Raw genomic sequence first — 16,747 nt, 5'->3', positions numbered from 1 at the left:
AATTGAAGAGCGGACGAGGAGAGAGAGGGAGCAGCAACAGGCAGAGGAACATGTCCGAATCCAGCTAAAGGTAAACACAGACGTTCATTTCTCCTTTCCCTTATGTTGTCGGATAATTATACAGCAATTGATAAGTCACACAATAACACAAACAACAAGATATAGTTTCTCTTCTGTTAAACACGTACTCCTATGACTTCAATTAATCAAGTATTTCATCCATTTTTGGATTCTTCAGTCACTGTGGAGGCATGTGAGAGAAATACATTTTTGTTCACAGATGTAGCGTAACATTGTGTGAGCAATTGATCTACAAATAATCATCTGAGGGGGGAAGTTTTCCTTTAATGCTTTGTCAGAAATAAAGGAAATTACACCATTAGTCAGACTTGAATGTAGTTTAATACCGTAGATTTTATGAGTGCCCAAAATAATGTCAGTTTTGCTGAACCTTTTAATCTTTGGCTGTTTGTGATCTTCTTTTTTTTACTCTTCAGGCATTTCATGAACATGGACACTGTACAAATGTGTTCAAGTTTTAAACGTACATACCAGATTAATATTTGGCCTAAACTAAACACATACAGGAGGACTCATTTTGGAGCATCATAGAAGGATGAAGTCAAACCTGCTCAGGCTGTCTAAGTAGAAAAGATAAAAACACTGAAATGACAACAATTGTGTTGATCCCCAGTCAATAACTCTCTTCTTAATTCCAATAGAAACAGCAAAGCAAGAACCTGCACGTGCCATCTGTTTGGCGCACTGTCTTGTCTCAACACAGAGATGATCACATCTCATCTCTGTAGCTACAGTATGGATGAAGAACCTGTCAGGCAGCTCCCAAAGCAGCAGCTCAAACAGCAAGTGATGAAACGTTGTCATTTTCACTGCTCCCCTTAGAGAAGGAGGAGGAGGAGGAGGAAGAATCTAAACAAGTGACAGGTCTGAGAAAAGACTTATCTCTCTCTCAACATAGATGTGCAAGTGTGTGTGTGTGTGTGTGTGTGTAATAGAGAGAGAGATTTTTATTTAAACAAAGCACTTTTTAAACATTATCACATTGGATATATTTACATACACATCAATCAACAACTACTTTTTTTTTTTAATAAATAGCCTACATTTGCATATTGCCGGAGCAAGACAGAGACTAATAAGATCCACTCTAAAGTCCATTTCATTTCATAATTATTATAAATTATTAATTAGCAAGTCATTAAATTTATATCAACTGTGTCCATGGCACCCAAAAGTCTTTTGATGTCCTCCTCTCAAACGAGCTTTCAAGCCTTTTTCTCAGTGCTGATGGATGAACTTGAGTTGCGTTGACCCGAGCAGTGACGACAGAAACACATTTTAAAGAGGTCAACAGCACAAACAGCCGAACAATGAGACGTGTGATGAGTGAGGTGCCATTGGTTCCTCCAGCGCTTCCACCATAAAATTCGCACTCCGCTGCTCGCGGCCGGTATAGGGTGGGACTTTTTGTTCCCATGGTTTGTGATGACAGAACAGATGGTGAGGTTGCCTGTTTGGGCATCACTGTGGGTGTCAGACGCGTTTCAGTCCAGCTGACCTGCACCAGGCAGCTGCTGCTCGTCACTGGAAGCTGTGCGCTGCAGCGTTTCCACTTCTGAAGTGTTAGCGCCGCGTCTCCGGCGCTGGAGATCATATCACAAGCGAAAAGGGGGGTGTTTTCCACAGACACAGATTTGTTCTCGTTAATAAGGCTGAATGTTACTATTGTAAAACATAATCTGCAAACCCCTTCGCGCATCATTCCGGAGCTGCGGATACTGCATGGGTCAGATACAGTAGCCTGCAGCAGTGGGAACGGAGGATACGGCGCTTCAGAGGTGAGAGCGATGTGTTTGTTTCATGCATGTGCTGAAATTGTGATACATATGCCTGTAAAATATCTCCAAACATTTCCTTGATTGTTTTTGCTTGATAGAAGGGAGGGAATATTTCAGTCTGGTGAAGAGTGGAAAAACTCATAAAGATGAAGTCATCATTTTTGTGATTTCAAGAAACGCACTGATCAACAAAGATGAAATGAAACAATAACGCGATCTTTCTCCGTGGTGTGGGTCCTCGTGCAGCGCGTGGAGCAAAGAGGAATGGCAGTGTTACGGCTTTAACAAACAAATATTTCATTCAGACAGAGATTGGATCCTAAAAGTTGTGCGTATTTATGATATGATCTCAGCATTTATCTGCAATATGTGCGTCTTATCAGTAAAATGCATTATAGCAGTAGTAGATTTGCAAGGACACTGCGCTCTGCAGTCAGTCTATACACACTATATGATTATTGTGAACCTTTTTCCAGTCTAGACAATTTATAAATATGAACTGATCTGAGATAAGAGGCAGGGGAACAAAGGGAAAATCAAATAAAAATCTGTGTACTGCAAACCTCTGTTAAGTTGCAATATTTAGTTTGCTTATACTTCAGCCATAAAAGCCAGGTATTGATGTGAATTGTGAGTCTCCACCGGGCTCATTATTAATTAAAGCTGCAGTCTTGTCAGCAGTCCTGACATTTCACTGCACTGTGACACCGGGTTCAACTAACAGTGTAGTGTAACATTTACACAAACTGCAGCATCACTCGCCCGAGCAGAGTGCTGCTGAAACAGCTGAGTAGCAGCAATGGGCTCATGTGCTCCAGCAAAACCTATTTGCATGCCCAAGAGGCAGGAAATCAGCAGATGTCTGGAGTGAAGACATAGAAAAGAAAGAAAGACAATCCAGTGTTTCTGATAAGAAGTAGGAGAGAGCAGGGGGAGTCTGTATTGTTAGGGTCACCTTTGTCAAGTGGGCTCTGTTGTTTCAGCTGCTGCATTACGGCGGCACCTGTTACTGAGATCACAAAGAACTCACTAATATCAGCACACTATCAGGAGTTTGATTAGGACAAGAGGAGCATGATTTGCATGATTTTGCACACTTGTTTTTTAGCAACCACACAACTTGTGTGCAGTTTACTTTGTCTTGTGAGGAAGCCAGACAATTGATCCAGATGTCACCCAATAAGCCAATGAGGTGGGAGTGTAGCAGGCCGTGGCACCTTCCCCCAGTCCTCACAATGCACAGTTACGTATCTCCTCAGCTGGTGATGAGGAGTGTGAGAACCTGCCAAAACAAAGACACGTCTTGGTGTGTCTGTGTGTTTGGGTAGGAGCTTTTGTGAGGCGTAGGGCTGGACTCTGCAGCATGTGTTGGTGCTGGGGTTTCCCACAGCGGTGGAGACAGAGGGTGCAACAGCTTGACCTTCTCCCTTTGTGAGCGTGATCTGAAGGGGAACATGGAAACATGACGGGCCATTGTAGGGTTTTGTCAGGATGTCGAGTTGCGTGTTTTGTCCTTTGTTTTTATCAGTGATAAACTGAAAATTAACTTTTATTCTAAATAGACAGACTGTAAGAGAGTTTTGGTTGTTATCATACGTGGAGCAAAAACCTGATATAAACTGTTTAAAAAATCATGTTGAAGCCCATTTATGAAAATCCATTTTACAAGCATTATTAAATGAATACTATGCAGGGTTTTATTATATAAAGATAATCCCTCTAAATCATTATTTTTTTTATTTTATGATGTTCAAAAACCTTTGAAAACACATTGGGGGAGAAATTAAAGTTTCAATGGTGTTGAGGTATAAACAATAAATGCAGACGCAGCTAAAATCAAAAGGCAACAAAGGAAGAATACAACTAGGCCTATATATATATACAGTACAGGCCAAAAGTTTGGACACACCTTCTCATTCAATGCGTTTTCTTTATTTTCATGACTATTTACATTGTAGATTCTCACTGAAGGCATCAAAACTATGAATGAACACATGTGGAGTTATGTACTTAACAAAAAAAGGTGAAATAACTGAAAACATGTTTTATATTCTAGTTTCTTCAAAATAGCCACCCTTTGCTCTGATTACTGCTTTGCACACTCTTGGCATTCTCTCCATGAGCTTCAAGAGGTAGTCACCTGAAATGGTTTCCACTTCACAGGTGTGCCTTATCAGGGTTAATTAGTGGAATTTCTTGCTTTATCAATGGGGTTGGGACCATCAGTTGTGTTGTGCAGAAGTCAGGTTAATACACAGCCGACAGCCCTATTGGACAACTGTTAAAATTCATATTATGGCAAGAACCAATCAGCTAACTAAAGAAAAACGAGCGGCCATCATTACTTGAAGAAATGAAGGTCAGTCAGTCCGGAAAATTGCAAAAACTTTAAATGTGTCCCCAAGTGGAGTCGCAAAAACCATCAAGCGCTACAACCAAACTGGCACACATGAGGACCGACCCAGGAAAGGAAGACCAAGAGTCACCTCTGCTTCTGAGGATAAGTTCATCCGAGTCACCAGCCTCAGAAATGGCAAGTTAACAGCAGCTCAGATCAGAGACCAGATGAATGCCACACAGAGTTCTAGCAGCAGACCCATCTCTAGAACAACTGTTAAGAGGAGACTGCGCCAATCAGGCCTTCATGGTCAAATAGCTGCTAGGAAACCACTGCTAAGGAGAGGCAACAAGCAGAAGAGATTTGTTTGGGCCAAGAAACACAAGGAATGGACATTAGACCAGTGGATATCTGTGCTTTGGTCTGATGAGTCCAAATTTGAGATCTTTGGTTCCAACCGCCGTGTCTTTGTGAGACGCAGAAAAGGTGAACGGATGGATTCCACATGCCTGGTTCCCACTGTGAAGCATGGAGGAGGAGGTGTGATGGTGTGGGGGTGTTTTGCTGGTGACACTGTTGGGGATTTATTCAAAATTGAAGGCACACTGAACCAGCATGGCTACCACAGCATCCTGCAGCGACATGCCATCCCATCCGGTTTGCGTTTAGTTGGACGATCATTTATTTTTCAACAGGACAATGACCCCAAACACACCTCCAGGCTGTGTAAGGGCTATTTGACCAAGAAGGAGAGTGATGGAGTGCTGCGGCAGATGACCTGGCCTCCACAGTCACCAGACCTGAACCCAATCCAGATGGTTTGGGGTGAGCTGGACCGCAGAGTGAAGGCAAAGGGGCCAACAAGTGGTGTTTAGCACTTGTTGGCCCCTTTGCCTTCAAGAGTTCTGGGAACTCCTTCAAGACTGTTGGAAAACCATTTCAGGTGACTACCTCTTGAAGCTCATGGAGAGAATGCCAAGAGTGTGCAAAGCAGTAATCAGAGCAAAGGGTGGCTATTTTGAAGAAACTAGAATATAAAACATGTTTTCAGTTATTTCACCTTTTTTTGTTAAGTACATAACTCCACATGTGTTCATTCATAGTTTTGATGCCTTCAGTGAGAATCTACAATGTAAATAGTCATGAAAATAAAGAAAACACATTGAATGAGAAGGTGTGTCCAAACGTTTGGCCTGTACTGTAGATATATATATAAATTACTTATGACCTACTAGAAATATGTGGTGGTGTATTTATCTGCAGAAAATTTCATTATTATCTCCTTATTTTGCTGTGTTTGGGATGTTCCTGGGAACAACACGCAGGTGAGGTCAGGACTTTATAGAAAGGTAGAGACCAGCACGCATCCATCCAATTACACAGCGCTAAAAGAAAAACACAAATATATTAAAAGTAAAACACCAGGCGTAAACAGCTTGGATTGGCTTTCACCTTCGCTGGTGATACTGTTTACAAACAGAAGCCAGCAGTGACTTTATAGTGTACCTTTAATGACACAATCTTTTTGGTTGAGAGGTCAGTTTGAACTGCGCAAGTTAATTATCCTTGACCTCTGCGTTGTTTCAAATAGGGGTTCCCCCGAGATTAGAGACTCTTGCCCCGTCAGTAAGATTGATCGATGCTTCAGTGACAACAAATTGGCTTTTTGCCGACATTGCAACTGTAAGGATAGATGAAGAGGAGGGGGGAGGATGAGGGCATACAGGGGAAAAAATTGAGAGCCAGAGAAGAGAAATTGTGTCAAGATCCATCTCAGTTCCACGGGGAAATAAAGCTACCATATGGATTTGCAGTAAATAGAACTACAGAGACAATTTGCCATGCTGCGACTATTAAACACTGATGCAGCCTGAAGTAAAAGTATGCAGCAGAATTTCCTTTAATTCCATATGTAGGGTTTCTCATTGTATCTTCAGCCCTGTTGCATTTTTAGCTCAGCAGTTTACTCCTGTGGCCTCCCGGCTGAAGGAAGCAGAGCTCTCCATCCTCTCCCTCTTTACTTTCTCCCGTCTCTCTGACTGAGTGGACATGCATCCTTCTCCTCCTCCTCGGCTCTACACCTCTGCCATCAGCAGCTGCACCAAAGCCCTGTGTGATGTGAAGTGAGACACTTGCATACTAATGGAGCAGGAACAGGATGTCTCTCAGGCAGGCCAGCACAGTGAGGACATGGAGAAAACATCAGGCAGCACCACTCAGCTTCCCAGCACCACATGAGAGCTCTGGGTTCAAACTGACTGTCTCGAAAAACTGGCAGCTTTAGAGTAGGAATCTGGAAATATATAAATACAATGTGGTGTCTGCTGATAAGGGGAAAGAGTCAGATATTTGAGCCTGTGTGCTTACTGTTGTTTTATTGTGTTTATGCTACAGTCACCTTCTTGTACCAGCAGCTCTCACAAGCATGTTCCTTTAGCCGCCCGGTGGCAGTAATAGCTGTCTTCTCATGTCTTCTCATTTGGTTATGAAACAGACATGCCGGTGGCATAGCCGTTGCTATGGTGATGGCATGTCTGTGAGCCTGTTGTGCGGCTGCTGATTCAGAAACACTGCTTACATTTTGCACCCAGTGAAAAGGGCCTCAGAGATAGAGGGGGTAAAAGCATAGCCTTCTATGAAAAATGATGCAGTGTGCTATCAAGTGAGGTCCCTCCTGGCTGCACCAGTGGCCCACGATGAAGTGTAGTATGAGCAGTATCGCATCTAAACTCCCAGAATGTGTAAAATAAAGTCAGATGCAATGACTTCAAACCAACCGCAGAGACATAATTTCACAAGTCCTTCAAAATGAGTCCTTTTTAACTTCTTCTGCTGAAAACAGTGAACGCCGCCTGCACACAAACACCTACATTTCACAGCTCTAAAAAGAAATGCTCCCTGCATCTGACTGCAGGTCTGTATTTCTTTCGTGCCTCTGATTATCTCCACTGCCCCCTGTATTGTCCAGAGATCCTGTCTCCTAAATGAATTTATGAGACCTTAGCATGAAGCAGACAAAGCTCATTACGTCCCACAATCACATCTCGCTGTCTCGCGTTGGACCTCAGGGCCAGTGATCCTCTGACAATTTATGGGAACCCAGTGGAAATATCAGCTACTGTAGGTGTGTATTTGTAGACATGTGTGTGTGTGTTTTAAATGTTCTATGTGTACTTAGATTAAAACCTCATAAGGATCGGCTGAGCAAAGAGAGTAAATCCCTCCTGCTGCAGGCTTCAGTTCAGACAGTCAGCTGGATAATGCCAAGCTGTTGAGGGATTTTTCTGCCTCCTTCCAGTGGTCTGTGTATGCATGTGTGTCACAGCATGCGAGTCAAAGAGTGGGGAAACAGAATTTGGATTTTGTGGCAGTGTGGAGATGGGTGCAGTATAGAGACATATGTATGTGTGCATTTTAAATTGCTGTGTCTTTGCTCTCTGTCGCCTCAGCCAAGAGATTAGCAATAGATTTTCAGGATACACAGGTGTTGGCACACAACTGGTCCGAGAGAGAGAGAATTAATCTGAGATGATCTAATCTCGGTCGCATCCGAGAGAACAAGAGTTCACAAAGGTGTTGTCCCACCAAAGTGATTCTGTAAAGCATAACAAACCTTACTCCTGTGGGAAGTTTCCTCTGTCATGTTCTGAGACACGATCAAAGCCAGGACTTTGAGAACAAAGTTTACTATTTCTCCTTAAAATTTATGTCAGCTCCATCCTGTAAATGACTGCAGATACCAAAACAATAGTGTCTGTATAGTAGTGATGAGGACGTCATTTGTAGAGCTGTTTAAATAAAAATCAAGGTGTTTTCAGGCTGTATCAATGATACTGGAATTTCTAACTTTGATACAATACTTTGAAAAATATTCATATTTAATAAAATTTTCAATACCACAGGAAAAAAGTGACATGAGGGCAGAACATTTACAATTTCTCTTGAAAGAAAAAATATAATAAGGCTGTAACATGTCAGAGATGACTTTCCTTTTCATGGTTAGTAGCAGAGAACAGCAGAATGACTATAGTAAACATTTACAAGCAAGCTCAGCTGATACAGGTCTCATATATATACTGCAGAATATGAGTATTGAAACCGTTTTAAATATTGCGAATCAATACATATTAATAAATTGACATTTAGCATCAATCAACAGCAACTATGGCTCCCTTCTGTGTATTCTGACAGTTAGGTGGGTGCTAATACATAAAATAATATGTTTCTCACTCTTTGCCCCAATCATGACATTTATCTTTTTATTTTATCTTAATAATATTGTCCGTCTAGCACACATACATGCACACACACTCGTTACCAAATGCATTAACAGTACGATTTCATATCTCCTGCTAGTGGTAATATTAAAGTTCCTCTTCAGGCATTTATTAAACACCTTAAAATACACCTCTGTTCATCAAAACTACATATTCATACATTTTTTTCCATGAGAAAAAATCCCTTCATGTCTTAAAATGGCTTAGATGTAACTCTACACCTGATTCAGTATGCACAGTACTGCAAATATGCAATTAAGCCCCGCCCCTTAGCTGTTGGCCTGCAGCTCGTGCATGTCTTCTCACCTTCACTCTGCTCATTAAACACAAACCCCACTAAAGTTGCAAAACACTGGTATGTAGCTTCACCTGCTTCTCCTCCTATACCACTTGTTTTGCCATAGGGTTAATCAAAGTCCCACCCCACAAGCTGACGTGATTGGTTGCTTAGATTTGTGACATACCAAGCCCAGGCAGTCAGACTCAGTTTTATTGAGACTGTCATTGGTACTCTGCAGTTCCACGGAAGAAATACTCAGTCGTGGCATTGACTGCTTATTGCGCCCATGATATGTTTTGTAGCAAAAAAACATGATGTAGAAATGTTATAGATTAAAAACCTCTATAAACCATGATGTCAAAGTGGAAGTCAGAGGTGAAAGTGAAAAGTGAATTGTGAATCACTTTATATATATGTTGACTCAGATATTTGATAGATGCTGTGTAGGAAATGGATAATGTTAGAGTGTGCTTTAAAGGTCCAGTGTGTAGGATTTAGGGGCATCTATTGGCAGAAATGGAATTCATTGTGCATTACCTTAGAATGAGTCGTTTATAACTACATATGGAGCATGTTCTCCTCCATAGTATTTGTCATGTTTCTACAGTAGCCCAGAATGGACAAACCAACCTCACGGCTATATGCCATTAAATCCTACCTGCCCGACCTTTAAAGGTCAGAACACATGAATACATGACAACTATTTGCTGCACAAAGTAAATATGTGATGTATATGTTTAGGTATATAGGCCACAGAGAATCTTTTCCTACGCACACAGTAGCAGAGTGGCAAAGCTTACAGGTGGGAAGCTGGTGAGGGATCATGTATTTGGTTAGCAAAGCTTTACTGTAAAATTTGAGGGTATCCTTAAACACAATAGTTTACTCTGACCACTTCAGTGGAGCTGCTCTGTGGCCGACAAGAGGTATGTGTGGGTGTACCGGGCAGTTTGTGAGTATGAATTTGTGTACTGCAGTGATGATGAAGAAGGCCATGAGTGAAAACGAGCATATGTGCTCAGCAGAGCTTCCTTGGGTCAATGAGGTCAACACGTACACACAGTGAGAGATAGGTGGGAACGGATGCCGACCCCCATAGTGCCTTCAGTCTGCCAGAAACCTGGTGCCAGGTGTCTGAGTTTTATGGGCTCAGCATGAAAGCAGTGATTACTCCACCTGTCTCCTCCGATTTAATACCCGAGCAGTGCAACACATGGAGGAAGAGAGAGGACAGACAAATGTATCACAAAGTTAATCTCTGTATTCCAAGGCACAGTACATCAATATTTGAATGAATTATTTGAGAAACTAAATGATGGATGACTAAATGCAGAAGGAGGTGCCACATGTTCAGCAGTTACAGTAGGATGTGTGAAAAGGGCCAAGAGGAGTGCCACCCTTCAGTCACACTAAGGGAATCAATTAGATCTGTTTGAGTGTGGCCGTGGGCGGATCATGAGACAGTGGGCCCCTGGGCGCAGATATGCAAAGGGCTCCACCACCTCTCCTACATAGTAGCAAGACACACCAACTTTGTCGTGGTTTCGCATCTCTTTGTAGTCATTATACATAACTTTGGGGATTAGTGTCTCCTTGTGGTTGTTTTGTGCCTTTTTGTAGTCATTTGGGTCTCTCTGAAGTAATTTTGTGTCCTTTTTGGCCACTCGGCAGTCATTTTGTGTCTCCTTGTGGTTGTTTTGCTTGTCTTTGTAATTATTTTGGGTGTCTTTGAAGTTCCTTTATATCTCTTTGTGGCCTTGTCATGGTCTTTTTGAGTATCTTCCTGGTTGGTACGTGTTAATTTGTGTGACATTTTGCCGGTGAAGGCCAGGGGGCTCCCTGACATTTTGGGCCCCTGGGCCTGTGCCCAGTAAATCTGTTCAGTAATCCATCCATGAGTGTGACTGGGTGATTGCAGAGAGACCAGCCACCTGATATAGGCACAATATGCTAAGAGAAAAAAACATGGATGAGCTGTGATGCTTAAAGTTTCTGCTGCGAGTTGCTGTATTTGAGAAAAGCTGATTTAGCGTGCAGTGCCACTCTTCTGGCATGTTTACATTTCTAGAAACAATGGTGTCGTTTTCCTGCATAGCACAGTGTTCCATTTTGTATTTACTGAGCTGCTTTCATATACTATTGCACATGTAAATGCGGAGCAAAAACTGTGAGGAGTTGTCAACACATTCCAGGGCACTAACAGACTGCACATAAAAGGAGAGGGAAAACAATCTGTATCTGTTTTATGTTAATATCGGAGGAACTTGTCAGTTTTGATGTAAAACAAAATACACCCAACAATCTCTCTCTGTTGCGCACACACACACACACACACACACACTGGATGCTCAACCTCAGTTTTTTTATGAGGATAAATATGAATTTCTATGAGTGTGAGTCACACTAGTAACTGACACTGTTGGTGTTTTGTGAGCGCAGCCAAGAGTCTCTCTTTCTTTTTCTCTTGCTAATGTCAACTATTATAAAAACTGATTAATCCTTTTAGTTGTTTATTGTAATAATTGCTACTTTTGACAGTTCACTCATCACACACACACACAAGTAATGACTACACACACAGGAATGTTTAATCATTAATGTTTTTTGGAATTTTTTAAAGAAAATCTAAGTGATCACACACAAGTTTAACATACATGGATACGTTTTAGGATGCATTCCAAGAAACTGATGACTGATTCTTCATCCCCATTGCTCCTGATATTCTATTGTGCTTGTTAAAACTGAGTCTATACCTGTCATCCCTACAGACGTTTCTGGGAGTTGGTGTCATGAAATCGACAAATGAAAGCAAAAGCGTAAAAATATTACAATTCCTCTGGGCGCTCAGCCTGTCAGTCCCCTCCAATCTCTCTCTGCTTGTCTCATTTCGCCCGAACCTGGACGAGCAGGGCGTGCACACTAGCACAGCTGCAGCTCTGGCTCTTCAGAATGTTTTTACTAAATTCACGACACATGTGTATGACTGCTTCCCGAGGGACTGTATCATAAGTAGTGAGTGATTAACTGTGAAGAGCACACAAACTCCCTGTTTATTAAGCCTGTTGTGTAATGGGCTTACAGCCAGAGCTGCCGGCTGTGCCCACCCCACACATTCGTTCGAGAGGATCACTGATACCAAGCTGGTATGTAGATAATCTACCCAGCACAGAGAGCAAAACATGTTGGTATTCTCTGAATAGACAGATACGTAACACAGCAGGGAAGCAGAGCTAATATCAAACACATCATCTTAGATCCTGAAAATAGCAGAGCTAAATTCTGCTTCACCCTGTCCGCTAGTTCATAAGTACGCTAAGGTGAATGGACACTGATGTGTACAAAGGTTTTAGATTCTATTGCTGTAAATATCTTTTACTAGGTGGAAACAGTATATTTAATTTTTGCTCGTGAAAGACGTTTAAGAAGGAGCATAATGGTTACAGGGACAGTTCATCCCAAAATCAAAAGTACACATTTTTCCTCTTCCCAGTAGTGCTGTTTATCAATGTGCATTGTTTTGGTGTGAGCTGCCCGGTGAGATATCAGCTATGGAACTAGATGGCACGGTGCTCAAAGTGCCCCAAAACATTTTAAACCTCCATCGCAATGTCTGAAATCATGACCTGGATTACTCAAGATAATCCACAGACCTTGTTGTGAGCAGTTTCATGTATAAGCTATTTTCATCCTGCCAAACTACATCCGCCAACTATATCACAGCGCAGAATGAAACGTGCACCTACTCATGGATGAGAGGCTTGAGCTTGTGACAGCACAAGATGTAAACATTAGTGGCATCATCTTGGGCTCAGCTGTAATGTTAGCTAGTTCAGTGGTGCTAGGTGAGGTAGCAGTAGATACACGCATCCTTCTGCACAGTGATACGGTTGGTGGCTGTAGTTCAGTAGAGAGAAAACAGTCCCTTCCATAAAATTGCTCTCAAAAAGTCTGTGGATTATCTTGAGTAACCAGGTTATGATTTCTGGAAAGAGATGTTGTTTAATTTTTCAAATGTATTTTTTTGGTGCTTTGATGACCACAAGCTGAGTGTCATCTTGTTGTATTATATTAGAGAGAAAGCGGACATCTCTACGGCAACTCACACGGAAACAGTCTAGACTGATAAATAGCACTACAGGTAAGAGGAAAAATATGTATGTTTGGGGGTGAACTGTCCCTTTAAATAGTAGTTGGCATTCATGATCTCACTTAATTTTATGTCAAGGTCCAGAAGTAACTCTTTGTCAAACTTATTCTTATTTTCAAACTGTGTCTGACTGCATAGGAGCTCATTAAAAGGCAGGGAATGAATGTCTACACGATAGCAGGGCAACAGGACAAATTTGACAGATTCATTCTGCCCTGTTAGACACGTCAACTTAGTCCCCCTAAATATCTGTGGGGTGGCACTGCGGAAAACTGCCACTTGCCTTATTTGTTACACTCTACGAGAAACCCAAATAATCTCTTACTTTCTCACATTCTTTATTCACCTGTTTTACAGTTAATCTAATTCACTACCTTATTGCAGACAGATAATAAAAATGTATACGCTGCAGGCTCTAACATTTTATTTGTTTTCTGTCTTTTAGGCTGAAATCTTGAGGTGACCGCACAATCAGCAGAGGTCAAGTTTGCACCAGATGATCTTCTTTCCTGGCCTCTGCAAATAACTTTCTCCTGGATTAGAAATCCCCACTCTGGAAAGTGCCTGCAGCACCCAGCCCACAGTAAATAAGACTAATGCTCATGAACCTTCCCTCCAAGCCTTTCTCCAGAACACTGCCTCTCATCTAAGCTTTGTGTGAGCAGAGAGAGCAGACAACATGGCGCTCAGCTTGCAGCCGTGGCCTCCTCTACTCTGGCTGTGCATGGGATTGCTTCTTTCCTCTCTGTCTCCCATACATGGCAAAGAATGTCCGCATTTGTGCGTGTGCGAGATCCGCCCTTGGTTTACCCCCCAGTCGACCTACAAGGAGGCAACAACAGTGGACTGCAATGACTTGAGGCTCACGCACATCCCTACCAACCTGTCCACGGATACTCAGGTGTTACTGCTCCAAAGTAACGCCATCTCTCACACCAGTGGAGAGCTGGAGGCGCTTTTCAACTTGACAGAGTTGGACCTTTCCCAGAACAACTTCAGCACTGTGGAAGCTGTGGGCCTCACAAGCATGAACCACCTGACCACCCTGCACCTAGAGGAGAACCAAATCAGCCAGCTGCCAGATCACTGCCTGGGAAACCTCTCCAATCTCCAGGAGCTCTACATCAACCACAACCAGATAAGCTCCATCTCCCCACGGGCATTCGCAGGCCTGCACAGCCTGCTGCGCCTTCATCTTAACTCCAACAGGCTCCATGTCATAGATAGCCGCTGGTTTGAAGAAACACCTAACCTTGAGATCCTAATGATTGGGGAGAACCCAGTTATTGGCCTCCTAGACATGAACTTCAAGCCTCTAGGAAGCCTGAGGAGTCTGGTCCTGGCCGGCATGGACCTCACTGATGTTCCAGCGAATGCTTTCGTAGGTTTGGATACCCTTGAAAGCATTTCTTTCTATGACAACAAACTGGTCAGAATCCCTCAACTGGCCCTTCAAAAAGTTCCCAATCTGAAGTTCTTGGATTTGAACAAAAATCCAGTTCACAAAATCCAGGAAGGAGATTTCAGGAACATGTTACGTCTGAAGGAGCTGGGTATCAATAACATGATGGAGTTAGTGTCAGTTGACCGCTATGCTCTGGACAACCTACCAGAACTGACAAAGCTGGAGGCCACCAACAACCCCAAGCTGTCCTATGTGCATAGGCTGGCCTTTAGGGACATGCCATCTTTGGAGAGCCTGATGCTTAACAACAACGCCCTCACTGCCCTTTACCAGCACACTGTGGAGGTATTGCCTAATCTGCGGGAGATCAGTCTGCATAGCAACCCATTGCGATGTGACTGTGTCATTCAGTGGATGAGTTCCAACAGGACCACAGTGCGCTTCATGGAGCCCTTGTCCATGCTCTGCAACTCCCCACCTGAACTCAGAGGCCAGCGGGTGCGAGAGGTAAGGCTGCTGGAGTCCCCAGAGCAATGTCTGCCACTCATATCCCACAACACCTTCCCCGGCCACTTGAACCTCGAGCTGGGCATGAGCGTCAGTCTCGACTGCAGGGCCATGGCCGAGCCAGAGCCTGAGATCTACTGGGTGACTCCCCTTGGGACCAAGATCACAACAGACACTGTGTCAGAGCGGTACCACCTGAACAATGAGGGGACCCTGCGGCTGTCTCATGTTCAGGTGGAGGATTCTGGCCGTTACACCTGTGTGGCCCAGAACACAGAAGGAGCTGACACACGAGTCGCTACAATCCGTGTAAATGGCACCCTGCTCGACAGCGCCCAGGTGATGAAAATCTACGTAAAGCAGACAGAGTCGCACTCCATCCTGGTCTCCTGGAAAGTCAATTCTAACGTCATGTCCTCCAACCTGAAATGGGCTTCAGCCACCATGAAGATTGACAACCCGCACATCACCTACACAGCTCGCGTCCCTGTGGATGTTCACGAGTACAACCTCACACACCTTCAACCTGCCACTGAGTATGAAGTCTGCCTCACGGTCTCCAACGTCCACCTGCAGACTCACAAGTCCTGCGTTAATGTGACAACACGTAGCGCTACCTTCGCACTGGACTTGTCAGACCAGCATCCGAGTGCAGCTGTACTGGCTGTCATGGCGACCATGCTGGCCTTCCTCAGTCTAGCCACTGTGGGTGTCTACATTGCCCGCAGATGGAAGAGAAAAAACTACCACCACTCTCTGAAGAAATACATGCTGAAGACTTCCTCCATCCCCCTGAACGAGCTTTACCCTCCGCTCATCAACCTGTGGGAGGCTGAGGGTGAGAAGGACAAAGACGGTAGCGCAGAGGGAAAACCCTCTCCTGTTGACACCACACGTAGTTATTACATGTGGTGAGGATTCAGTACGGAGGCCTGGCTGCCTCTCCAGCAGCACAAAAAGACACACTTTTGCCATTTTGGTGCAAAAGTCAAATAAAGTTGCAAATGTTTTTTTGTATTCTCAGCTTTGCTATTAAGAGGCAGAGTGATCAAGGACAGGATTTTTATTAGTATAGCGTATCGCCTTTGTTTGATTCTTTTTATCTCTTAATTGTTTTCGGACTCTCCAAGATGGCAGCTGTATTTAGCCTCCAGGTTGTCTTAGTTGCTATGCTCTTGTTTCTGTGGTGCGTTTTTGACTCACTTTCTTTTGGGTTAATAATACAGCGGCAGGAGCTGATGGTCTTCTTGCAGCATTAGTAGAAATCAGTGTTTCTTTCTCTGTTTCGTAAAACAGGTAATCTGTTGTGCACTGATCGAAAATGGAGTTTGTATGAACTTCAGTTAAAAGCTGACAGCGGGGTTTAGACTTGTTAAACTGTCTACTGAATGTTAGCAATTGTGCAGTAATGTTGTATCAACTATACCTTTGAACTTTCTGATTTAAATTGCAAGAGAATAGGATTTTTTTTTTAGTTTGCTGATAAATGTGATGTTAATGCTAGAAATATAAATGTTTGGTAAAACATTTTGAGTCTTTTTACTAAAGTGCATTAGAAACTTTTCGACCCTTTCCCTGTTTACTCACTTATTTTGCTAGACTTTTTCGCTAATTGCTTATTAGTTTATTATTTTCACATGCAGTCTGTATGCTGAAGAAGTTACAATAAATACTTTTGGTTCTTTTGCAAACATTTGGTCTGGGTTTTTTTTTCAGTTCCTGTTCCAGTTATTTTATCCTTTCAGTTCAGACAGCCACTCTCGCTTCCCGGTGATACATGAATCTTAATCGCATGTCTTAGAAGAACTTAAGCCCATCTCAATCCAAAACTGTCTGAATCAGCTTTACACCGTCACAGTGCTCACTGCCCTGAACCATCTTCACAGACGGAGCTTATACGGTGTCAGCTTAACTTCTCAATATGGGTGTGAAAG

At 43.0% G+C, this 16,747-nt stretch overlaps 1 protein-coding gene across 1 annotated transcript; it reads left to right on the top strand.

Moving 5' to 3' along the window:
* Positions 1-1,393: 1,393 nt before the first annotated feature.
* On the top strand, positions 1,394-16,504 carry LOC117256263 (leucine-rich repeat neuronal protein 1-like). The gene is made up of 2 exons (XM_033625569.2): positions 1,394-1,859; positions 13,347-16,504. Exon 2 carries the CDS (start codon positions 13,581-13,583, stop codon positions 15,726-15,728), a length of 2,148 nt encoding a protein of 715 aa, XP_033481460.1. The 5' UTR covers positions 1,394-1,859; positions 13,347-13,580; the 3' UTR covers positions 15,729-16,504.
* Positions 16,505-16,747: the final 243 nt, after the last annotated feature.

This window comes from Epinephelus lanceolatus, chromosome 1 (genome assembly GCF_041903045.1).
Source record: "Epinephelus lanceolatus isolate andai-2023 chromosome 1, ASM4190304v1, whole genome shotgun sequence".
NCBI lineage: Eukaryota > Metazoa > Chordata > Actinopteri > Perciformes > Serranidae > Epinephelus > Epinephelus lanceolatus.
This window is presented reverse-complemented; position numbering and strand designations above follow the sequence as displayed.